Here is a 27,548-nt window from a genome sequence, read left to right as displayed (position 1 = left end):
ATTCACTCTCATGATCTAGCATCTTCAGGGTTATTTTATAAATAGTAATGTTAAACTAAAAATTATTAAACATACCTATTCTATTAAAAATTAACAGTTGATCGTTTTAAATTAATAGCATAATGAATTTGATGTTATTAAAGAAACTATTATTATTTATTTAATATATTAATAATGTCAATTACAGTTGAAATAGTTAAAGAATTTGATTTTAACTTGAATTATTATATAATTTATTTAATATATATAAATATAATAATATATATATAATTATAATAAATATAATATAAATATAATATATATAAATATAATAAATATATATATAATTTATTTAATATATATAAATATAATATTATAAAATAAATTATAATATATAATAAAATATAATATATTAATAAATAATATAAAATTATAAATCATAACATTTAAACAGAAAAAAAAATTGTTTGCTTTTACTACCAAAATAAATTTTAGAAACTTCCTCTGTGTGATTAAATTTGGTTTGGGTATGTGATGTTGAAAGTAATTATTCCTTTGAATTGTAAGCTTTGGAGTGTTGAAAGATTCTAGTTGAGGACACAGGAATTACATCTTAATTTAAAAATTATTAGTTGATTAATTTATTTATATCATAACATAAATTGATTATGAGTTATATTTTTTAAATATTAATAACATTTCATTTTTAGTTTTTACAATAAAATTTTTACCGACTTCTTTTCGTTTTCTAGATTCTAAATTAGAATCTAATTTAATTTAGGAATGATTCTTACTCCAATGAAATGATATGAAGTAAATGATCATCATCGTGATTCGTGGGTGCTGGGAGAATGAATGAAGAAATCTTTATTTCAGAAATTGAGGATCGCTAACGAACTTATTATAAATCTTCGATTTTTCTGATGCATCAAAAAATGGCAATATCCATTTAACGATTAAACATTAAATACGGTGGTTATATAAACCTCATAAATTAACCTAAAACTTCACGGAATGTTGAAAACGAAATAAATTTTAACTAACGAACTGAATGCAGATCGGCAGAGTCATTAACATAACTTCGGGAATGCCAAGATTTTTTCTAATTATATCTCAGATTTTTCTAAAAATAAACCAAAATGCTCATGAATAATTAATTTTTAGAAACTTGCTTCCAGAGGTAACTTGCCCGTTGAAAAAAATTTTCAATGTTAAAACGCTGGTAGGGCGCTTCCAGTTATATAATTCCATGGTTGAGCAGGGGCGTCACTAGGGGGTGCGAACCGCACCGGGTGACACCCTCACAAGGGGTGACACCAAAATATCACTGTATATGTTTTTATGTCCCTCCATGAAATTATTCTTAGCATTGATTCAACCTAACCCGCCCAGCGCCCAGAAATGTATTATGAATAAAATTTCTTTCGTTCAAATCATCCATTTTTGTATTCCACGTTTACACCATTTGACGTCCGAATTATTAACTTGTTCGTGTCTAACATAACGTACAACAGTGTTTGTTTTGCCCACCTACTACGCGCGTGTGTTAGTCAAGTTTAAGAGAATAATCTATAATTTACTTAAAGTAAAAAATTATTTAATTTTTAATCAATTTAATGATATAAGACAACAATTCAAAGTAATTTCACAAAAGTTGATCCGTAAGTACAAATATAATTTGTTTTATTAGCATTTAAATAATTTTAAAATTTTTACATTTAATTTAACCAACCAAATTTCAAATAATTTCATTTTATTTATTTTTATTTATATATTTATTGTTGAAGGATATTATATCATGCCACGTGGAGGTGGAGTTCATACAACAAAAAGGCTAAGCGGATGTCAACAAAGAAAAGCCAAAATAAAGAAAGATGAAATACTATCTACATTGCGCGGATCTATGATGCAATATGTAAAGGGATCAGATGAGGCCCAGAGTTCTTCCAAAGACACAGTTCCTCAACCACAAAATGATGAGACTAATTTATCTGATGCTGGTATGCAGTCAGCAGAGGAAAACATTAATATAGAAGAAAATAGAGCAGAACAAGATAAAGAAATAGATGAATTTGTAGCAGAAGAGTGGACTGATAATAGTGACTCTAAATATGATACTGAAAATGGACTTACGGGGAAAAATTGGAATGTTTTGGATGATGCTTCTTATTGGAATATACCAATTCCAGATCAATTGCGCGTTCAAATCATCAAAAGAGGAAGTGCATATCTCCAGAACAAAGATGGGCCTTTCAGGATGTTGACGAGGCAAGATCTAAAAGCTAAAGGTGATGTTCGCCAGCTATCTAAAGAGTGGTTTTATATGGTGATGCCAAATGGTGAGAAGGTGTTGCGAACATGGATGGTTTATTCTCCCGTCAGTGAGAAATTATATTGTTTTTGCTGCCGACTCTTTGCCGTTAATGCTACAGACACAACATCCAAATTTGTGACTGGATTTCAGACATGGTGGAAAATGAGCCCGAAAGTGCCTAATCATGAGACATCCGATGCTCACTTGCATTGCTTTGAAAAATGGAAAACCTTGGAGGTGAGACTTAGAATGCACAAAACAATTGATGCAGAAAATATTGCTTTGATAGACATAGAGAAGAAAAAGTGGAGAGACATCTTGCATAGGCTGCTCGATATTACATTGTTTCTCGCCAAGCAAAATCTGGCTTTTCGGGGCCACAATGAAGAAGAATCTTCATTAAATAAAGGAAACTTTCTTGAAATGGTTGAGATGCTTTCTAAATATGAATCAGTGCTAAAAGAGCACCTATTAAGATTAAAGCAAAGCACACATAAAACTAAAGCATCAGCATCTTATCTTGCACCAAATACTCAGAATGAGTTTATTCATGTCCTAGCAAATCATGTGAAGGAGAAGCTTATCATAGATATAAAATCTGCCCGGTATTTTGGTATCATGTTTGATAGCACACCTGACGCATCACACAATGACCAAATGTCTGAAATTATCAGATATGTGAAAATTCATAATAGAAAAGTTGAAGTAAGAGAAGTGTTTCTGGGATTTTTTCCTTTAAAAAGGAAAAAAGCTGCTGATCTCAGTTCTGATATTCTCGAAAATTTGGAAAGTGATGGACTCAACTTTATGATGTGCCGCGCTCAAGGTTACGACAATGCTGCGACTATGGCTGGAATCCATGGGGGTGTACAAGCCATTTTGAAAAGAAAGAACAGGAAAGCTATTTTTAATGGTTGTGTGGATCATTCTCTTAACTTGTGTGGCCAACACTCTTTTGCTGAAAATGCTTTGTGCGTGACTTTTTTTGGAACTCTTGAGACAATGTTTTCATTCTTTGCTGCTTCCACTCACCGATGGGATGTTTTAATGAACCACACTGGAGTTTCATTAAAAAGATTATCAACAACACGCTGGAGTTCTCATCACGCAGCAGTAAAGGCAGTGAAAGAAAAATTTGATGAATGTGTGACGGCAATAGAAGCTCTTTGTGATCCAGGGGAAAATCTAGACACTAGAGGTACAGCCCGAGGTCTTTTACCTGCTATCTGCAATTTCACTTTTCTGTGATATCTCTTCTTTTGGTGTGATGTACTTGAAGAGGTAAATCTAACGCAGCTGTACCTTCAGACTAAGGGCTTAAGTCTTGACAAGGTGGTGACAAAGCTAGAGACACTAAGACTTTTTATGTATGAGAAGCGCAATCATCTTGTGGAGCAGGCAATTGAACAGGCACTTATAAAATCAGACCAATATGGAATTTCAGTAGAGAGCAGACCCAGGTTCAAGAAGAGGATGGCAGGCGAGCGCGAGAAGACGAGAGATGCTGGACTTACTCTGCAGGAAAAAAACAAGAGAGCGATGTATGAGTGTATTGATCGTTTCCATTCTGAACTCCAGATCAGATCAAGAGCCATCAAGGAAGTAGCAGCCATGTTTGAGGTTGTTCAAGCCAAGAGTTTGATATCTGCTACTGAAGAAGAGTTATTGGTAAACATTCCAAAATTGACCACATTCTATGATGAGTTATCAGAAATAGAGCTTTTATTAGAAATATCAAGACTGAGAAGATATCTGAAGGCAGCAGAGATTGATCTTGAAGAAGCCAAAGACTGGTCAGTACCTGACATTTTGAAATTCATAGTTGAATGGGACTTCCTAGAATCTCTCCCATATCTCTCAGTGAGCCTACAATTATTTCTTACAATCTGTGTGTCTGTGGCTTCATGTGAGAGGAGTTTTTCAAAGCTAAAGATTATAAAGAACTATTTGCGATCTACTATGGTACAGTCTAGGCTTTCTGATCTTGCAATATTATCAATTGAAAGAGATTTGGCAAAAGAAGTTGATTTTGATGAAGTAATTAACAAGTTTGCATCTTTAAAGGCGAGGAAAGGGAAGTTCTGATTTAGTTGAGATTTAATGTGACATAAAATTTAATGTAAAAATAACAATTAAAAAAGTGACATATTTTCTATTTAGTTTTATTTCTTAAAATCTTTGATAGATCACAATTTTTTTTAAAGAATAAAAAAATCGACCTTGAATTATTTTTTCTTCTATTGTCGTTGTAAATTTATTTATAAATTATGCTAAGAATGCTGTATGTATATGGGGTGTCATGAGAGGGGTGACACCATGAATTACCGCACCGGGTGACACCAACCCTAGTGACGCCACTGTGGTTGAGACAGCAGTAATTATTTAAAATGTTAAGAAAATAAATTATTTGATTAAATATTTTTCTTCATTTATAAAATTATTACTTGAAAGAATAAAAATTTAATAACTGACCTGACACCAAACGGTTGTGAAGACACTTGGCAGCCAGCTTAGGGTCAGTTTTAAACGAAAAATTTAAGTTAGCGGCAGGCGATGAAATATTGAATGAAGATAGAAGCAAAAGAAATAAGAGGAAGTTTTGACACTTACTACTTACTATTCATTTCAAATGATTGCATTACATAATTACACTATCGCTTTGTTCGTTACACAGATAAATTTAAGATTCGAAAAATGTTTTCACTGATTAAAAATAATAAAAATTTAAGTAATTTTCAACTGTCTTTCAACTGTATACAATGTTTTATGTTGCTTCACCGTAAAATAACTCGTTTGTGTCAGCCTCAGTGAATGCATGAGTGTGAGTAATTGAAAGTACGAAATATTAGCCACATTTTTTGTTATATTACTGCCCACAACTTTACATTTTGACTGCCCAGGGTGCCTTTCCAGCTACACATTTTGGGTCCAGCTACCCATTACAATAAGGTCTGAGGCGCATTGCCAAACCTCTGTATAGCGGAAAGTTTTAGGACCAGGTTTTTTATACGTAAGCAAAGTAAAAATATTTATAATTTATTTAAAATTTATTGAATAATATGTTACATCACTAGCACGTTATATGTTAGATGCCGCAACCTCAAAACATCTAGTAGAGATTTTGAAAAAGTGTTCAGCATGTTAACTTATACGTGGAGTGCGCTGATGAAAAGCAATTATAATTAGTGCTTTATGAATAGTAAATTACAGTATATATATATATATATATGTGTGTGTGTGTGTGTGTGTGTGTGTGTGTTTATAGGAACATAAATATATATATATATATATAATCTACTCACGAAGATAGAGCAGAAAAATATAACCTAATATACATTAAACCATTAAATGTATATATCTAAAAACCGCATCCAGCGACAATAAAAAAGTCCACATAACCAGAATAAATATAATGGCCTTCGATCATTTTTAACGGTCGAATAAGGAGCTTACTTCCGGAATGGATTTGAAGGGTGATTTTTTACCGTTCGAGTCAAAAGTTACGATCGTATATTTACTAATTTCGGAATATTGCTTTTATTAAAAATGTTGAAATTTAAATTTTTTTAATTGTTATTCAATACAGTAATTAATTACTTATATTTGGTATAAATTTAAAAAAATAAAATCGACATTAAAAGTTGAAAAAATTGAGGTTTTTTGCATATCCCTGCTTCAGCCCATAATAAAGTGTTGTATATTGGCAAATAGGCCTCCCTTGTAAAAATCCAATAGAACAAAAAAGTTTTGTGGCCTTCCAAATAAAAAACATTTTCCGAACTGTGTGGGCGTTCTAGTGCTACATCGTCATGGTATTGCGTTAGCTTCCCAGGAGGAAAGGGTTTGAGATTCTGTAAGGAGACAGCTGCAGGGGTGTGAGGGTATTTAAGATTTGGATGAGCAGTGGCGATCTTGACGACGTTGACGGGGGAGCCAAAATGTTAAAAAATTTAACAGTTTTTGAAATTTGACGGGCTGGTGACAATAAATTAACAAAAAGTTAAATGCTAGTATAGGGTAAATTAGGCTGGTGACCTTTAATGCTTATCACGCCAGTTTTTGTGCATTTTTATCGTTCGAGTCAAAAGTTACGATCGTATATTTACTAATTTCGGAATATTGCTTTTATTTAAAATGTTAAAATTTTATTTTTTTTAAATTGTTATTCAATGTGGTAATTAATTACTTTTATTTGGTATAAATTTAAAAAAATAAAATCGACATTACCGAAAATAATTAAAAATTGAAAAAATAGAGGCTCTTTGCATATCCCTGCTTCAACCCATAACAACAACAACAACAACACACGTTTAGACGACATTTTCTCCGAGATCGGGGGTTGCCGTTTGGCTACCTATGATGAAACCGAAATACCTCTCAACGCCATTCACATCTGTCACTCGCCTCAGTATCACGCAACCCCGCTTTCACCTTGTCCTTCTCCACCTGCTCTCTCCATCCCAATCGCAGACGACCCCTTCCTACCACTCCTTCAACCTCGAACTCCAACGCTCGCCTAATCCCGACTCTTTCATCTCTTCTCAACACATGTCCATACCACCACAATCTCGATCTCCTTATCAATGTCACAATGTCCTCATTCAGTCCCATCATCGACATCAGCTCTGCACTACTCTTCCTATCTTTCACTTTAATTCTACACATCATCCTCATCATAGCTCTTTCAGCCCTCTGCAGTACACTTTTCTCCTCTCTCTCTCCTCAACACCCAAGTTTCACCACCATATACCATTGCTGCTTCACACATGCTTTATATACCCTCTCTTTCATCATCACTGACCATTTCTTCCCACACAATACCCCACCAAGTTCCCTAAATTTCATCCATCCCACACGAACTCTAGCCGTAACAGCGCTCAAACATCCTCCATCCGCGTTCAGCTTAATCCCTAAATAAACAAAGCATTCCACTCTTAATACCTCCACTCGTCCGTCCTATTAATCACACCATGAACACATTTCTTACATTTGAACGTGCCTTCCATTTTTTTCAGTGCCCCCCTCACACCACTACATCTCTTATGCACCCATTTCTGACCTCCTATACACAATACCGAGTTAGCCTTCACTCTCCTGTCACATACCCCACAAGGGTCTATTTTACTTATCACTCGCTCCCCACTTTCCCCATTCACCATTACCTTCGTCTTACCAATATACTTTTAACCCTTTCTTTTCCATCTGTCAAATTTTAACTGCAATTCTTCCATGCTATCAGCCATCAAGACTAAATCATCTGCATACAAAATTTCAAATAACAACCCCTCCATTATGTTTCCACACACAACATCCATCACAATTGCAACCAGAAACGGTGATAACACTGATCCTTGATGCACTCCTTCCTTAACACTAAAAGCGTCCGACATCCCCCTTCCGACCCTCACCTTTGTCTTCGCCTCTTCATACAGCTGCATCACAGCTTTAACAAGTCTCTCATTCACTCCTTTCTTTCTCAATGCCCATTTAATGACCTTCCTCGGTACTCGATGAAAAGCCTCTTTCGAGATCTACAAAAAACATGTACAATCTTCGTTTTTTCTTTCTATAATTTTCCTGCAACATTCTCACCATGAACAACGCATCCACCGTTCCCCTACCCTACCAGGCATAAACCCACACTGCATTTCATTAACTGTCACCATATTTCTCAACCTCTTCTCCAGCACCCTCTCCACTACCTTCATTCTATGCTCTAGCAATTTCACACCCCTGTATGACCCACAGTCTCTCACATCTCCTTTGCCCTTATACAACGGTACCAACACACTGTGTCGCCAATCCTCAGGTATACCTTTATCATCAAACATACTGTTAGCAATTCTCATCATAACTTCAATTCCTATCACCCCACTCGTCTTTATATGTTCCGCCGCCACTTCCGAAACCCCTGTCGCCTTACCTAGTTTCATTTCTCTAACTGCTTTCTCTACTTCCTCCATCGTCACCTTCTCAATGTGTCCGTGTGTGACCACGGATTCCACATCTCCATCCCATTCAACCCATAATAAAGTGTTGTATATTGGTAAATAGGCCTCCCATGGTGCAAAATATATTATACAGAAGCAAGTGGCGTATAATATATAAATAAATTTATTAATTAATAACTGAATAAATAAATGAAATAATTAATCGTTAGTACACGGGAATTCCAACTTGTGAATCTCGTTTGAAACGCCTTAACATTGGGCGTACGATCCCTTAGCTTATGGTTTTTTCTACATACGATTCACCGATAGCATATTTGCTATCTGCTTATATAAATCATTTTAAATTTATGTAGAAAAATCATTGACTGAAACTAAACAAAAAAAGAGCATCAAGTCTGTGTGTAGGGGACAACTGCCCACATTTTTGCCTCTATTCGGCCAAAAAATTGTTATGTAATAAAAAAAATAACGGCAAAGTCAAAAATGAGATCGATGTTATCTTGGTTCATAAGTTTCAATTCAAAAAAAGATTAAATGAGATTTATATTCGAACTGAAATTATATTCGTTTTCAAACGTTCAATTCAATAAAACAGCTACTACAACAACTACTACTACAACAACAACAACAACTACTACTACTACAACAGCAACTACTACTACTACTAGTACAGCAACTACTACTACTAATACTACTACTACTATTATGTAAATTAAATACGTAAATGAAAAAGAATGTTTTCAAACGATCGAATTTTAATATGTTAATAAGATGATTTACGTTCGAACTTACCACCACTGCTACTACTGCTACTGCTGCCAGTGGCGAATCTATGGAATCTACTACTGCTGCTATTACAACTACCTACAGCTACTACTACTACTACTACTTCTACTATTACTACTGCTACTACTAATAATATAGTATACTGTTTACGGTTTGCTAATAATACTATTACTACTACTACCACCTAATAGTAATAATTTTTCATACCGATTTAGCAGATGTTTTGAATGTTAATGATCCAAAAAGCAAGTACTAATACCATTACTACTACCAATACTGCTACTACTACTACTTCTACAACTAATACTTTTTGCGAACCAATTCACCAGACGCCAGAGATGGGCAAATTACACACCATATTGTAATTTCGATCCAAATTACAAAATACTCTAAATATTGTAATTTCGATACATTACAAATTACATTTAATAAAAAAGCCAAATTACTAATTACAAATTACTAATTTTAAATTACATAAAATTAAATTACATCAAACCATTTTTGAAAAAAAACTCGATTTTTTTTCTCTTTATGGTGAAGTATTTTCCATCCAAAATGAAATCCGATAAATTAGCATTATTATCCTGATTTAAACTTTCCATTGTTAATGAATGTCAAAACAAAACTGAATCAAACGAACTCCAACAGTTTTATAATCATCAATCTTACCAATATATCTAGAGGCACAAACTTAACAATACAATGGGCCAATTAAATTAAGAAAAATTTTTTTGAAGTTATTTAAACATTGATTTTTCTTTGCGCTGATATTCTTTGATGCCATTTTTATATTCATTTATTAATTTACTTTCTTTCGATCAACAATTTGTTCAATCGTTTAATGAACGACTGAAGAAAGAAAAAAAGAAAGAAGGAAAGAAAGAAAGAAAGAAAGAAAGAAAGAAAGAGAGTAAAAAGAAGCGTTAAACATCACAGAAGTAAACTTCTTTGACGTAGCTATATGATCATAAAACTTCAAAGTAGCAAATGAAATTTTTAATCAAATAAGTTTTTAGAATTTAAAAATTTTTTAGAATTTAAAAAAAATTTTTTTCAATAATAATAATTTGTGTAAGTATATCTGTTCACTCACATATAAACTATATTTTTTTGTAAAAATGTAATTTGAAATTACTAAATTACCAATTTTGATACAAATTACAAAAGTAATTTTAATTACGTAATTTCATTACTTGAAATTTCATTACTACCCATCTCTGCCAGACGCTCTATTAGTTTTATCCAGAGATGCGTTTCAAACATTTAAATAAAAAAGCCTGTTATGAATGGAGAGTATTGAAGTATTTACCCATCTATCCATTCACAATCGTCATCTATGATTCACATTTTTCTACCCAACTCCATATTTCTGCTCTGAAAAGTTATCATATGGAAGTTGCAAACATTCAAAAACATGCTATGTAAATTATTTGTATCGCAAATTGTTTTTTTTAAATTCAAATCCACTACAGCCAAAGGCAATGAATCTATGCAGAAACGTATTTAAATTCGTGAATAAAACAAAACAGCACATTAGAGAAGCATATTCCTGAATACTTGTAAAATTTTGTTATAACCATTTTTTTGTAAAAATGTGCTTACAAAATGTTGCTTAGCTTAAGATAGAAATTGAAAAGTGCAAACCAAAACCAAATGTCCCACAAATTTTGCTCCGCCCCTATTGTCCCAAAATGTCCCAAAGTGTCCTAAATTGTTTTTACTGCCCCCTATAAAGCGTGACACTCAATTTAGAGCCAGTACCTTGAATAAAACTGTTTTGAATTTTGTTGTATTTTTCAATAACAATTATCATTTGAAATTTCTAATTTAAAAATAAAGAAATTAAATTTGTGAATTTAACAGACAAAAATGATGAAGATCTACACAGGATGGTTCCTGTTCTTTGCAACTCAACTGTGGGTCTCCGTTGAAGGTTTTGTAGGGAAATTTTTTGTAATATCTTTTTGAAACAGTGAAGTTTAAGTTTTAAAATTTTTTGGGTTGTTTTATGTTCAAAATATGATGTGACATTGCAGACATTCAATGAAATAAACATTGGCTGCTGGTCGAATATTGTTCTGGTAGGCAACCAAAACATTTTTTTTAAATATCACAGCTATTGTAAAATATGCATCGACTCCACTCTTGTATAGTATAGTGGACAGTTGAAAAGTTATATTTTGTACGCTATTCACTTGCCAAATTTGGTTTTGAACAGTTCACCCAGTGATCGAACTAGAACTGTCGAATTATTATGTCGATCAAAAAGGAACATTTGACAATTTTCACGCTGGTTTGGCCATTGACAAGAATACTGTGACTTATTCCATCGCATGTGGAAATTGTAAGCCGGAACTTAACGACGGTCTTGGTTGGTGGATGATTGATCTGCAGAAGAGTGAGCCCATCTCGAAGGTTGTCCTCACCAGCAGTCAGGACCACTAGAGTACGTTTTCTATTAGAGTTTCTTCGAATCTTAAATATTAAGTCATGTCATATTTGCCGGTCAAAAAATTGAACATGCCCTAATTTACTACACGACAACACAGATTCAAAGTATCTACAAGAGATTAAAATAATTGTGAGTGAGACTAACAAGAGTCTGGGGAAAGACGGGCAGTTGTGTTATCATTTCAAGAATAACACATTGTTAAAAACGGGATCAGTGTTAACTTTCAACTGCAACACACAGCCGACATGGGGAAGGTACTTGTATGTCGTCAGGGCAGAGAATGCCATTTTCAGACCTGATGCTATAGCCATTGCAGAAATTAACATTTTTACTTCAGTTATTACTCAATAAACGTGCTTTTAATAGTCGTTAAATATTCTGGAGTTATTCTCCAAACTTTTGACATTATGGTTTAATTGGCAGTTAAAAAAACAAATTCTTTTCAAATTTGAAAATTTTATTTTATGGTGTTGAATATTTAAGAAATAGACGTTTAAATTTAAATTTTATTTTATGGTGTTGAATATTTAAGAAATCGACGTTTAAATTCAAACTTCAAAATTTTGTTGGGGTATTCTATTTTATTTAGCTATTCTTTCGTAGCGTAGATACATTAGCCACATTCGTTCACAGTAATTACCGCAAACACTTTCGAAGTTAGTTGAATAAATAAATAAAAATAAATAATTAAAATATGAGCTAAATAATTTATGTATATATTTTTAAAACTCATGACAAAACCAAAACTGTTCGACTATGAAAATATAGTAAAATAAAAAAAATTTGTAATGTGATAAAAAAAAGAGGTGATGATGATAATTCAATTGTTTCATTCTTATTAGAAGTTTAAGATTTTTTAACGGTCATATTAATGATGAAGATGTCAAAGCTCTTTTTTGGTAATTACATCATTTATGGTTTTGATATCTATAAAAATGACTGTAGAGCTAGATGGTTTAACGGTTAAGATGCGGTAGAGAGTTCCAAAGAAAAGGGCCAGAAAAAGCAAAAGCTGATTGGGCAAAAGAGTGTTTAACACGAGTTAAGAAGAAGCAAGAACAAGAAGACGATCGTAAACCGGGGCTTTGGGTTCAATTAATATATCTGATTAATACTTAGAACAGCCACCTGCGACAAACCACGTACCAGTCGGCAAAAACTGTGTTTTAGACTTGTTCATTTTAAAGCTATTTTGTGCCATCTATGAATGAAAGACATATACCAAGTCGCTTAGTTAATTCATTAACGGCACTGACAGGACAACTATCAACCACTTGTATGTCGTCGGCATAAGCAAAACCTTTAAAATTGAAATAATTAATAATATTTAGGACGTCCGCCGTGTACAATGTCAACAGCAGTGGTCCCATGACGGAACCCCTGCTGTGACACGGCTAGTTTTTGACATGGCACCGTCAAAAAAATCTGCTGTGATCGGCTAGTTTTTGACATGGCACCGTCAAAAAATCTGCTGTGATCGATCAGACAAGTATGATCTCAACCAATCTAATACAAAACCAGAAATGCCATAGCTTAAGGAGTTGCATTATCAACACAGTCAAAGGCTGTCAAGAAGAGTCAGTATGGAAATACGCAAAATGCGAAATGCGTTGAAATTTTTGAAAATTAATTAAGAGAGAGAGAGAGAGAGAGAGAGAGAGAGAGAATTAATTTAAGATAATGGAATTGACTGTTTCAGAAATCAATAAAATATCCTAACAAGACTATAATTAATTCCAATTCAATTAACTATTTTACAAATTGCGTTGAGAATTATTCATATTTCAATTGGATCTGAAAGTAAATAATTAGTGAAAGTAAAAGCAGAAATAAATTTTGCTTTCTTTTCACCTTTTAAAAATAAGTATTAGCAAAAGTATTAGGTAGTTTATATTTTTAATACTTCCTGATGATAAAATTTAGCGGTTGCCCATTTCAAAGCTTCCTATTTGATGTTAGGCATGATAAGTCAAAAAATGTTCAATAAGTTTTCAATTTTTTAAAAGCTCAGAATTTAATCTTCAAATTATATCAGAAAACACTTACGATGGTGAATGATACATTTCTAAACTCATGATAAAATATTAGGATTAGACCAATAACGTTTGTTGTTGCCAACTGTAATAAGAAATAATAGCTAATTTAATAGTTGAAATGTCAATTCATACCTTGAACTGATCAGCTCCAGACGAAAATGGAAGCCATATGTTTAGGTACATTATATAAAAACATGCTTATCCATTTACCAATTTGGCATAGTGGTTTGTATCAGCATTTATTAAAATATTTATCGACAAATGATAATAAGAAAATCTGATACACATAACTAAAATAAATATAACTAATTTAATCACTCATATCCATGCAGTGAGTCTTTTTCTCTTTTTCAACCAATTCGATAAGTTGACTTTTATTCTTTGGAAACGTCATTTCGTCTAGATATATCATCGACTTGAATGCTGGCAGCATATAAAATAAAAAAGATACAAATGAAAATCAGAATAAAAAGTTAATCATTCAGCTAAGGACATAACTCACTAAACACCACGAGGAATGTCGTTTATTGCAGTTTGTCATCATCACTGTCATCAACATAAACTAATAAAATCCGTTGAACTGTGTTTGTGCTGCTTTACAGGACATTCCTCATGTAGTTTATAGGATTGTGGCCCTAGTAAAATGGAAGATTTTTATTTTATTCTGATTAATTTGTGAGGAAACTTTACACATTGCGATTTTGGTCATCGTCATCTCCGTCATCACAACCATCGTCATCATCATCATCATCATAACTATTATAGTCATCATCATCGTCACAACCATCGTCATCATCACTACCATAGCCATCGTCATCATCATCATCACAACAATCGTCATCAACAATACTAATTGGTAAACTGTGAGTTTGGTACTTTAGAAATGTTTTTTCTTCATAAGCAATGCAACTTCGACAAGACATTTCATGTTATTTCAACAGATTTTTGTTCATATAAATATAATGTTTACTTGACATGTACACCTGACGCAGAAACGTGGAGACATTTTTAAAAACTTGTCATACAGCATCAAAAATCATCATCACAATCCTTCTCTTCATCCTCATCATCATCATCACCACAATCATCATCATCATCACAATCCTTCTCTTCATCCTTATCATCATCATCACAATCATCATCATCATCACAATCCTCCTCCTCATCATCACAATCATCATCATCATTACAATCATCATTAACACTAGCTCTACTAACGTCTCTATTGAAAACCAGATGCACATCCAGCCTCCTGACTACATCCTCCCTAAAGAGGACAGCAGACGACCTAATTATGTAATCCAGGCTGTGGTGGGCTGCCTGTTTACTGACGCCCAGAAGAACTCCCATGGGTTCCAACCACTGTTTCAGAAACATTTCTAGAGACGATAATCTATCTAGTGTTAGGAAGGTCATGGTCATTACGGCTGGAGACTAGTAAGGAAACATTTTTAAATAATAATTTGCTTTAGAACGAAAAAGAACGTTTACACCATATATATTTCGGTTAGAGCTATGTAGTAGTAGTTGTAGTGAGTAGTAGTAGCAGTAGCAGTTGTAGCAGGAGCGGCAGTAGTAGTAGTAGTAGTATTTGTTGTTGTAGTATAGTAGTAGTAGTAGTAATAGTAGTAGTAGTAGTAGTAGTAGTAGTAGTAGTAGTAGTAGTAGTAGTAGTAGTAGTAGTAGTAGTAGTAGTAGTAGTAGTAGTAGTAGTAGTAGTAGTAGTAATACGTTTTCAAATAATAATTTGTTTCATTATAAAAACACAAACGTTCACACCAACTAGATATGCACATAGGCTCGTCTTGCAATGTAAATGATAAATTGGTTTTTAACGATTTTGGAATATATTTTTGGAAATGTTTACTTTATTCTTGACATTTTGGCAATCTTTGGCATAATTATCGACAAGATCGCCATAAAAATGAAGATGAATACGCCTTTAGCGTAAGCCAAACTTAGGAAAACGTCGCAACCCAACAGATTTGTGTTTTTTGGTTTGGGAGGCTATAATACCTGCCACATCAAAGACGACGATGATAATGAAGATCGAGAAGATGATTGAGAAGATGATGATGATTTATTGGATTCATTACCACCACCATCATCAAATTCATTGTCGTCAGCGTCACATGATTGTAAGTATTTACTCTCATCATCGTCATCTCATCGTTCTGAAATATTTAACGTGAGATGCGGCTGACGTTCGGCAGATTATGGAGTTCAAATTTGTAACTGGGAGCGATTGGTTGGCTTTATTTCTATTCCAATCTATTTTGTCATTATCTTCCGTGTGATGTTTTCTTCTTTCCTAATTCGATATCAAATCGTGTTGTCTTGAAATTAGTGGAGCTGACTCGGCTGATAAAATGGAGTCTAATCTAAGTTAAGTGAATTGTAATATTTTGACCATAAACTTAATTTTAATGACCATATCGAACTCATCCTAACAAAAATTAATATAAGTTTTGGCATAATGATAAGAATAAATTTTTTTAAATGATAATACTAAAGACGACTTTACCAATCATTAATTTTTAGTCATTTTTGCTATGGTAACTTAATATGGGGTAATACAAACTTTTCAACACTTAGCAAACTATATAGCGCACAAAAAAAGACAATTAATTTTCTATTCGAAACAGATTATACACGCTCCGATTACAATTTATTAATTAATAATAATATTTTGTCAATTTTTGAAATAAATTCCTATAACTCATCTCTATTAACATTTAAAATAACCAACAATATAACATCTACAACTGATATAATGTTAATTAATACAATTAAAACTATAGCTAACCCTAGGTAGGATTGACATAACAATACTATTACAATTAAGCCATCAATGAATTTAAATAAAATAACATCTAAGAACTTTTGTTATTATGCACCATATAAATGGAATAATCTGCCACAATATTTAAGATCAATTAATAATTTAACAAAATTTAGAAAGAAGTTGAGAACATTTTACAATTGTTTTGGTTAAATGTATTAATGTTTTTTTTATTTTTATTTTGGAAAATTTAAAAACAATGAGGTATTTAAGAGACAAATTTATTCTAATAATATATGTCTATATTTTGTTATTTATTGTTTTATGGGAGTTAACCCTAGATAAGCATTTATTTTTATTTTGTTAAAAAAATTGGAAAAATTCCTTTTTTTGTCTCCACGCAACTGCAGATGAGACAATTTTCTCAACCAAATTGCTGATACCAAAGTCGTCCAGCAGATGGAATGATATTCCAACAAAAGTTGTAATATCAACAATTTATTCCACCTCTCAAGTCCTCGAACACATCATCAACTTTTCCTTCACAACCGATGTTTTTCCAAGCTGCCTCAAAATATCTAAAATCATATCAAAACAGAAAGTTACCGGTGAGAATGATGTTTCTAATTTCTGACAAATCTCACTTGTACCAGCATTTTTAAAAATAATTAAAAAAATTATGCACAGGAGAATTTTTTCGTTTTTACAAAAAAATAATACCTTTTCATGTTACCAGTTTGGGTTTTGAGAGAAACACTCAACAGAACTGACCATTGTCGAACTGATAATAAAAATTGGTAATCCTGTGGAGAAAAAACATTTCATTGTACAAACATGTCTCGATCTGTCGAAGGCATTTGACTATATCGACCACGTCATCTTACTAAGCAAGCTTGAGCACTACGGTATAAGAGGTACGACTTTGAAATGGTTTAAGAGTTATCTGTCTAAAAGAAATTAGTATGTTTGTTGGGGAAATGAAAATTCAACATTACAGCACAATGGTGTTCCTCAGGGAAGCATTTTGGGACCACTGCTGTTCATCATCTTCATCAATGATCTCCTAAATGCAACCGACTGCTTTGATTACATTTGCTTTGCTGACGACACCAACATTTTCGGTAGCGGAAAAACCTTGATAATGTTATTGATAAAACCAACGCTGAAAAAAACACGATGTCAATTGGCTCAACAGCAATAAACTCTAAACACTTCAAAAACACAATTGATTGTTTTTGGACCAGTGCTATATCTAAATTATAGAGAACCATATAAAGTGATAGTCAAAAACCAAGAAATAGTCGAGAGCAAGAGCAAAACAGTGAAATTTTTAGGCATTTCATTAGATCAAAAGTTAACTTTCAAACCCCATGTCAATTAAATTTCAAACAAGTTAGTATATCTATTGGAAGATGAAAAGGATAAAATTTTATCTTCTGAAAAAATGCCTTAACATGATCTACAACGCCATCTGTCTGCCTCACGTCACGTACTGCAACGTTGTTTGGGCCGGTGCGTATCAAACGACCACCAACTCTGTCAAGATGCCGATGAAGAGGGCTTTCAGGGTAATCATCTGGAAGCAGGCACACAACAATCAATTATTCGTCGCCTTCAACAAACTAACATCTAACATGCCTCTCATTGATTATTTAGGAAAATTTCTTTTATTATTTGCTGAAAATTTTTGTACGAATTTAGAACATTTCTGTTTAAATGGCCATACTAGATGAATTTTATATAAATTCTATTATGGTCATCCTGCTTTTTTTAAATTTTCTGCTTTGAATCACACCGTCAGTTTTAACGGCCAATGTAATGAACTTGATTTATTCGAGAAATGATCTCAAAGCTTTTCAAAGCGGAAGTCAAAGAGTCATAGTCTGGTATTGTCAAAAGGGGTATTGACTCTGTTAAGCAAACCCTTGATGTTACTAATGACGAGAAGGAAAAAAACAACATTGTCATTTTTAATCTTGCCGAGACTGATGGCAAGGATAAGAACACTGTTTTGTCGGTTCTAACAGGCGATTTTATCAAAACTGAGAATATCTTAAAAACTTACAGATATTATTGTAGAGTTGCCGAAGTAGGTACCCCACGTCCTGTTATTGTAAAATTTGTCAATTCTGCTATTAAAATGAAAGCGATGTCAACAACTCGTAATGTCGAATCACTTGACGGCGATCTTAGCAAGATCAGGCTTAGTCAATTTTGTAACTTTGAGATAAGTATTGAAGTGATTTTTAAACATTTCAAGAATGAAAAAAACAGCAGATGGGTAAAATTCTGTAGCGCAAAAATTTGACAGTTACACATGTCTGTTAATCATAAGATAAACTTTTGATTAGTTTCTACTATAGATAAGCATGATTAAATTGATATGAATTAGTTTTACATTGCAAGAACATTTCATGTTACATCAGAGTGAAAGAGAGAGAAAAATAGTTACATCGTAATGAAGGAACAGATGGCAATGATTGACGTTAAGAGGTTTTTTTTATAAATCAAACGGATGACATTTTGTCAAAAATTTCCTTTATTCAGAAGATAAAATTTTGTATAAATTGGAGAACAAACTCAACGAATTCATCTCCATTTGCTAGTGCAAATTAAATATTAAAAATGAAACTTCTGAATTTTCTCAATTTGTTGGTAGTTTTTGGTGCTGGGGTTTACGGGGCTCCCGAGTCTCATATCATTGGGGGGACGAAGGCCGACAAGGGGGAGTGGCCTTGGCAACTGGCGTTGTATGTCGGTACCAGTTTCAATTGTGGGGGCTCCATTGTTGCCGGAACGTGGGGCGTCACGGCTGCCCATTGTGTTGGAAGGACCCCGTAGGAATATTTTACAATTTTTATTTTTTAAAATTAATTATTATCAATATTCGAATATTTTGAAATATTTGATATTGTTTTTTTTCAAAGATCATCGTACAAGATTATTGCAGGGACTAACGTGAACAAATTTTACTGTACTGATTGCGTCCAGAGAACTTTGAAAAACGCTACAAGGGTAAACAATTCAAATTTAAAAAAAAATAGTTTATCAAATGAAAAAAATTTGATATATGTATTGTTAAAATGTAAGCACCCGAACTACAGCGGAAACAGTGATTTTGGATACCCTAATGATATCGCCTACATTGCATGGTCGGAGACAATCAATGAAACCAGTTCAGCAAACATGACCATCAAATACATCGAGAGAACCAAGTTATCTGACCACATCGGCAAGAACTGCTACATCACCGGTTGGGGCAGAACGAGAGGTGTGTGTAGTAAAACTTTTCAAAATTAATTTTCAAATATTTTTTGAATATACAGTCGAACCTTCGTACAACGAACTCGATGTTTACAGAAAATAAATTTGTTATATAGAAATTTTCGTTGTATAAAAGTTTGTTAAATCGAGGTTTGACTGTAATTGAAATTTCATTTTGGAGTTTGATGACTCTACAGACGGTGGACCTTTGCCGGTAGATCTCCAGGAGGCAAAGATGAACGTTATAACCACGTCAGAGTGTCAGACGAAGTGGGGCAACCGAATAACAGACAAACATATCTGCCTATTCGATCTCGAAGATTTTTCATCTGGCGGTTGTAATGTTAGTAGTAGTGAACAAAATCAATTTTCTTACATGGTGTAATGGTTAAGGCGCCTGGTTCTGCTGCTGAGGTAACCGTGATCGGATGCAAGACGATCCCCGTCTGTCACATGCAACGTGTGTGTGCATTCACGTGTACTGTGTGTCGTTGATATTTCTAAAAATAAATATTGATAATAATAATAACAAATATAAACAACAATAATTAATAATAAACATTCAAACAACGTTTTTAGGGAGACTCGGGTGGACCACTTGTTTGTGAGGAGTCGCCGAAAAAGTGGAAACTGGTTGGTGCAACGTCGTGGGGGTCATCCAGCTGCCTCACCACAATGCCATCAGTTTACACCAGAATTTATGCCTACAACGACTGGCTTGACTCCCAGGCCTACCCTAAATATTAATACCCTTAATGACCTTTTGACCTCACTGGTGTTTAGACACGGTGGTGCATTATTTGACTACCAGATTATGAATTTTTCATTTCTTCATGTAAATTCATAATGAATTCATCAAGTATATGCATGGAATAAATTTTTCATAAAAAAATATCGTCTGTTTATTAGGCAAAATTTTTAAAATTTTACAAATAAAATCAGTCGACGATATGGGGTAACGGTAAAGTATGCGGCACAATTACTGCTGTAACAAGATTTGATTGCAAAGAGAAACACGTACCCATCACACGTGTACTTACCTTTGAAAATTTTAAAGGAAAAATTGTAATAAATAAATAAATACACCAGCATATTTAGGCCAAAAATTTAAAAAAAAACTATTAACATGGGTGTTAGAATAAAAGAAATTTAAATAAAGAAAATATTTGATTGACGTTAACGGGAGACGACGTTGAAAAGCGTTCCATAAGTGATAATTCTCATCAATCAATTCATAATAAATTTAACTAAAATATGAAAAATATGCTCAAAATAGGTCTCTTATCATTTCTACAGATGTCACTCTTATCAAAATTTCCTGCTTCGTAAAGATAAAATTCTGTATATATGCAGAAACATTCGCTTCAACGCTTCAAATTTTTTAAATTGTGTTCCTAGAATTTAAATACATTAACTTATAACATTAGGTGGCAGAAATAACCAAAGTTTGATACCATAAATAGACTGAGTGAGAAAAAATTACAGTTTTAAAGTTTGGAACTCAAAAATCAGTGGTATGTCTTGTTTGCTTTTGCGTTATTGCTGAGAATTTAATTAAATATTTGTTAAAATGTTGAGATTTATTTTAGATAATCATGCTATATAAAAATATCAAAATTCTGAAAATTTAGATGTTATGAATTGATAAAATTTTAGACATTTAAAAAAATATGAGTCAAGAGAGTGATAAGGTAGTCTATAAAGAATTCATATAAAACGATTTTGACATTTATCAAGTATGCTTATATGGTACGTAATATTTTTACCCCACACAATTAAACATTATATAAAATATGAATAAATTATTGTATAATATAAATTAATAATAATTCTGTTTGATACAATTGATTTAATTTTGTGTAAAATACATAGAACCCTTTAAAAACTTTTTTTTAGAAATTTCAATTATACGATCATTCTAACTTAAGTTATCTGTAATCTCTACACCTAAAAATTTGAAAGAAGATGTTTTTGGCACTTTCACCTTATCAATAAAAACATCAAAATAAACCAAGTTAGTGCTTATTTTGTGTCCAAAAAAATACATTTTGATTTCTAGACATTGATATTTAATCTATTTGAGGTCATCCATACTGGAACCTTTTGAAGTTCATTGTTCAGGAAATTTACTAATTCATGCAGAGATTTCTCTCCTGCCAGAATAATCTTGTCATCTGCTTACAATCTAAATTTTAACATAGGTGACGAAAAAACTAAATCGTTTATTAAAAAGATGAATTACAATGGCCTCAAGATAGATCCTTAGGGAACGCCACATTCAATTGGAGACAGAGATGACCTACAATAGCTAACAGACACATACTGGGACTTTTCAGATAAATAACAGCTAAACCAATCATGTGCAACATCTCTGAAACCCGCATTAAACAATTTAGTTAATAAAACATCGTGATGAACCGTGTCAAATGCCTAGGCGATATCAATAAAAACACCTATACCATGTAATTTGGAATCAATATTTTCCATAACGTATTGTTGCAAATCTAAATTGGCTAACTCGGTAGAGCTGTTTTTCCGAAAACCATATTGATTTTGATTAATGAGATGATATTTGTCGAAAAAAGTTGATATATGCAAATGAACTGTTTTTTCAATTATTTTGGAAAACGTTGAAATTATAAATATTGGACGATCGTTCGAAAGATTATCACTTTTATATAGAGAAAAAACTTTTGATATTTTTAAACAATCTGGAAATATACCTCTAGCTAATGATTTATACAATGTTTGAGAAGAACAATAGTTGATGACATTATTTAACTAAAAAATGGGATGTGTACTTTTTTAATATATTTATTATAATATTTATTATATTTTTAGTTTCTTCTTTTGTGACGTGTTGCAGAGAAAAATTGTAACTATTATAAGGGCGTAAAAATTTCATGAAATTATTTGTAATAATTTTATTTTTAAAGCTGCATTGTACTGAAAATGTTTTATTAAAAGCCTCACATATTTCAAATGTGTTAGTCATTTATATTAATTAATTTAGGAAATTTTGATTTGAAGTTTTTATTTATTGATTAATATTCTAATAGACCAATTTTGTTCTAAATTATTTTTATTAATTTCAAATTCTTTTTCATATATTTCTTTTCAGCAAGACGCTTAACGGAAGTAAAAGAATTTTTATATTTATAATATGCTAATTTATTGGAAGCGGTAGGATTTTTTAAGTAACCAGAATACAATTTATTTTCATCTTAGCAGATGTCAAAATTCCAACTGTCAACGATGGGCGTTTTTTTAAAGAATTCGTAAATTATGTTCAATCAAAGGACAGTGTTCAAATATTTTGTTTTGATAAATTTTCAAAAACGTGAAAAAATTTGTTTACATCATCGTGATCTAAAACTACGCTCCAGTCAAAGCTGGCAAAAGATTTATGTAAGGCATCAATATAACGTTTAGAAAAATCACAAAATTTATGTGGTGTATTAGACAAAAGAAAAGATTATGTGGCTAAATTAAACTGGACGGAAACGGAGAACGGAAACAATATGATCAATAAATAGATTGGGGTTGATGTTAGAAGTCCTATAAACAACAAAGACAATAATGTTTGATAACCTTTTAGAAATTAGTTCGACTGCCATTATTTAAAAATCCAAATTGTCTGTTCCAAATCACAAATTATCAAGTGAAGTAAAAGATAATTTTTTCTTGATAAAAAACCAGCGCCTCCACCATGAGATCTATGGTTTCTATTTTCATAAATGAAATCATAACTAGGTAGTGAAACTAAATCTGCATTATCGTTATTCAGCCAAGTCTCTGTAACTGCTATAAACTTACATGCTTAAACTATAATGCTATAATGCTTAAACTTACATGAGTGTCTGTTGATAATATTTCAATATCACTAACTTCACATAGTGAGGTTAAAAATATTGTTTATATCATGTATATAATAAGAATCAGACTTACATAAAAATTAAAAAAATTGCCCATTTCATAATCTAGTTCTGATAACGAATTGATGATAAAATTTTCATCCATTGCTAGCTTTCTCGGTAACAGGTTTGTTGAAGATCCAGTCTCGTTGGATGATGACACCTGACGGCCAGATATCAGGGTTTCTAATTCTATCGAGATCGCTTTTTTCAACAAACACAAGAAATGACATGGATTTTGGGCTATCGTTTGGTTTCTTACTATCATCTTGCGGCTTTTTAAACACAGGATTACAAGATAAAATATTAATGTTGTTGCTTTTCAGCTCGTCTATGACTTTCTTTCTGGTACATTAGAAAAGATTGCCGAGATAAAAGTAAAATTTTCAAATTTTATTTGCCTTCTTTAATTTTTGAGATTCTGATTTTTCCGACAATTTTATGATGAAGGGAATTTGCTAAAGTTTGTTTATCTACGATTGTACTTTTATTATTAATATTATTATCACTTACAATTCGAGACTGCTTTGTTTTTCTAGATACTGTTGTGAAAAGCAAGTCTTTTTTTGCAGTTTAACGGCATTTCAGCACAATTCGGCTATTTTAACGCCACTGGATCTTTAGAAACTGATTATTTTGTTGTGACATCTAGAAAATTTCAAATTCTGTTGATCAAATCTATCTCCTCAACAAATTAAATCAAGACTCCCTGACTTCTATTCTGGAAGTGCAATTCTACATTGGATGGAACCCCGAGTTTCCTTCGATCTGACCGTATTTTTCACATTCGGTTAATATATGCTGAATAGATAGTTTTTTTGTCGCAGGCTTGCACAATGAAGTAGCTTTGTTTTGTTGTGATTGCTGAGTTTCATATTTTTAATCCATTGATAACAGACTGAAGATGACGATTCAAATAACTATTATTGAACTTTTTATTTAATGATGGCATACTTAATTTTAGGAAATTTGATGTCTTATTCCACTCTTGTTGCCATTTTTCAACAATAAGATTGTTTATTAAATTTTTTAAATTACTGGACGGAATTGGAACTCTAGATATTGGCATCGAATGAGCTTGAGCATCTGATCTACCTTTTTATTTCCTTCAATTCCAATGTGGCTGATGACCCACATTATAATTTAATTTTTTAATTTACATAAAAATTTATGAAAATTTTAATGTGTACATAATCTTTCAGGGGGTTTTTCTTTCAATCCTTCAACTTTAATGCCGCCATTTCAGCATTATTTCTTTCAATAACTTTTGCAAATTCGTTTAGCAAATTGTCATTAATTTTTTTAAAATCTTTTATTATGTAATCAAAATGTATTTTAATCAAATTATCAATTATAGGACTTTGCGCTCGACATGAGCTAACGCAAATTGAACCTTTGTCCAGAAAATTATAAAATTTAATAATTTTCAAAACAATGATACAGCCGATTTTCCATTAACCTACATTTTCTCGACGAACCACGTGAAGTCAATTTATCAGTTTTTTCAGTATTTAACCATTCAAAATCACTTTTAAACAACTCTAATGAATTACTAATATCTTCGAATGAATAAAATTCACCTGTATTTAAAATTTCGTCCTTAATTGTTTCTAAGTTGTTCATCAAAAAATACGGGAGCTCGAAAATAACGACCGGCCTGGAGCTCGCCATTTCGCCATAACACAACTAAACTTTAGTTACTAAAGTGATAACAAGTCCGTAAATTCATATATATGACATAAGCAAAAATCAAAGTGATAATTTCATTTGAATGTATAAAAATTCCGAATACAAATCTATAATTTAATTTAATCGTGTGAAATCAACCAAATCGGCTTAACGTCAAGAAAGCTAGCAACGATAAACTCGTATAACTTGTATAACTCGATATAATTCGACAGAACTCGATATAACTCGATGAACTCGTATAACTCGATGGACTAGTATAACTCATATAACTCGATAAACTCTTAAAACTCGATAGAACTCAATATATCTCGACAGAACTCGATGAATTCGTATAACTCGATTTAACTCGAAAGAACTCAATAAACTCGTTTAACTCGATGAACTAATATAACTCGATATAACTAGATAGACTAGTTTAACTCCATATAACTCAATAAAACTCGATTGAACTCGATATATTTCGATAGAACACGAGAGAACTCGATAGAACTCGATGAACTCGTATAATTTGACATAATTTGATAAAACTCGCTCTAACTCAATAAAACTCGAAAAAATTCGATGAATTCGTATCACTCGTATAACTCGATGAACTTGATGAAATCGATAGACTCGTTTAACTTGTATAACTCCATAAAACTCGTATAATTCGATATTACTCGATATAACTCAGTGATCTCGATGAACTCGATAGACTCGTTTAACTCGTATGACTCGTATAACTCGATATAACTCAAATAACTCGATAAAACTTGATAAACTCGTATAACTTGATAAACTCGTATATTTCATATAACTCGGTGTAACTGGCTGAACTTGATGAACTTGTATAACTCGATAGAACTTGAATAACTCATATATTTCATATAACTAGTATAACTCGGTGTAACTGGTGTAACTTGATGAATTGGATGAACTCGTATGCAAATACAAAATAAATAAGTGAAAAAGTAAATTTATAATAGCACTACATAATTTAAAATTTTTAATCAAAATTTCATATCTAAATTGTTGGAAAATTTACTACAATAAATTTAAAATACTTGTTCAAATGCGTCAATAAAAAATGCATGGAAGTTAAATTGCATGGCAAAATACATATACTTGCAAAAAATGCAAATTTGTTTATTTTAATGCCTGCATATTAAGTTTTACATGTTAAAATACGTGAAAATAAATGGTACAGTCGGATGTTATCTTTCCAGATGAAAGAGAAATGTTAAATATGGTTATGGTTGTCAAAGCCTGACTTATTTCCATTCTGACTTCTTTCAAGAATTTGAGATAAGCTAGCGGTCGACGGGAATGGCTTTTTCATTCCTTTCCATTCCCATCAAAGCATTCTCGCTTTTCTCCAATCTCTCATGAATTTCATCGACCAATTTCATTTTCTTCCCTTTCCCATTTTCCTCCCAACCATCCCGCTCAGTAACACCATTTTTTCTTATAAAAATGTACACAAGACCAAAATAAGCAGTCAAAATTTTTTATTAAGAAATATGTTATAATTATACAATTAAGCGTTACTATGTGAAAATAACTAATTATTAACACTGTTCGCTGATAATTTAGTTCTTCTTTTCTCCAATATTCAATCTGAAATGCTGAATACACGTTCAGTAGTAGATGAAGTTGCTGGTATGCAAAAAATTTTACAAGCTACGTCAGTCATACAATAAAGGAAATACAAGTTTTTTTCCAAAATGTAACTGGGACAGTATCTTTTTCAACATAATAATTCAGTTGTTTACTGTTTTTATTTATAAGAAGTTGGATATCAATTTTTGAAGTCATATTTTTACAAAAGTTATTTTCCACAATTAAAATACATTTAAACACGGTAATGCGATCAGATGAATCATAAAACTCTAAAAGACGGGAAAACCGTAAAAGTAAACCGAATTTCATTTTAATTTTTCAAAAACATAGACATAAAAGTGGATAATAAAAAAAATTGTAGCATTCGGTAAAAAAATCCCATTCCCGCTAGTCATTCTCATCTCCCATCAAGTCATTCCTTTTTCTCTAAAAATGTTTTACAAAAAACTTTCATTCCCGCGAGAATTCCCATGGTTTCCATGAATATCTCCTATTTCCCATTCCCATATCCACCTCTAAAAAACTCATTAATTCCTGGACTTTTGTCCTTCTTCAATTGTCCAAGTTCAAATACAACTTCCGTTTCTGTAATTCTGAACTCCTTGCCAAAAATGTTCCAGTTAGAATTATATTTAGCTACTGGTATTTTTTCTTCTTTTTCATGTGTGAATATAGAACCGTAATAATTGTTTAACAGCTCCTTAGCTTCAGCCTTGGTCTCCCCTATCATGTTTTTTCCATTTCTGAGCGGGTCCACTTCATCTTTCCGTTTTTGTTTCTTT

At 32.2% G+C, this 27,548-nt stretch overlaps 3 protein-coding genes across 3 annotated transcripts; 2 read left to right on the top strand and 1 right to left on the bottom strand.

Annotated features, from left to right (window-relative positions):
- Nucleotides 1–10,899: 10,899 nt before the first annotated feature.
- Nucleotides 10,900–11,833, top strand: HELRODRAFT_176045 (hypothetical protein; the record flags this gene model as incomplete). Its single annotated transcript, XM_009023394.1, has 3 exons — nucleotides 10,900–10,963; nucleotides 11,249–11,461; nucleotides 11,580–11,833. 3 exons carry the CDS (start codon nucleotides 10,900–10,902, stop codon nucleotides 11,831–11,833), a joined length of 531 nt encoding a protein of 176 aa, XP_009021642.1.
- Nucleotides 11,834–18,925: 7,092 nt separating this feature from the next.
- HELRODRAFT_157379 (hypothetical protein) lies at nucleotides 18,926–20,311 on the top strand (the record flags this gene model as incomplete). Its single annotated transcript, XM_009023393.1, has 5 exons — nucleotides 18,926–19,137; nucleotides 19,228–19,315; nucleotides 19,391–19,571; nucleotides 19,762–19,907; nucleotides 20,144–20,311. The coding sequence occupies 5 exons, from the start codon at nucleotides 18,926–18,928 to the stop codon at nucleotides 20,309–20,311; spliced, it is 795 nt and encodes a 264-aa protein (XP_009021641.1).
- A 5,428-nt stretch (nucleotides 20,312–25,739) lies between these two features.
- Nucleotides 25,740–27,496, bottom strand: HELRODRAFT_176043 (hypothetical protein; the record flags this gene model as incomplete). The annotated part of the gene is made up of 2 exons (XM_009023392.1): nucleotides 25,740–25,936; nucleotides 27,280–27,496. The coding sequence occupies 2 exons, from the start codon at nucleotides 27,494–27,496 to the stop codon at nucleotides 25,740–25,742; spliced, it is 414 nt and encodes a 137-aa protein (XP_009021640.1).
- Between the last annotated feature and the right edge of the window lie 52 nt (nucleotides 27,497–27,548).

The sequence above is a fragment of the Helobdella robusta genome, assembly GCF_000326865.2.
Source record: "Helobdella robusta unplaced genomic scaffold HELROscaffold_36, whole genome shotgun sequence".
NCBI classification, from domain to species: domain Eukaryota; kingdom Metazoa; phylum Annelida; class Clitellata; order Rhynchobdellida; family Glossiphoniidae; genus Helobdella; species Helobdella robusta.
Note: the sequence above shows the minus strand (reverse complement) of the source record. Positions and strands in the feature narration are given on the sequence as shown.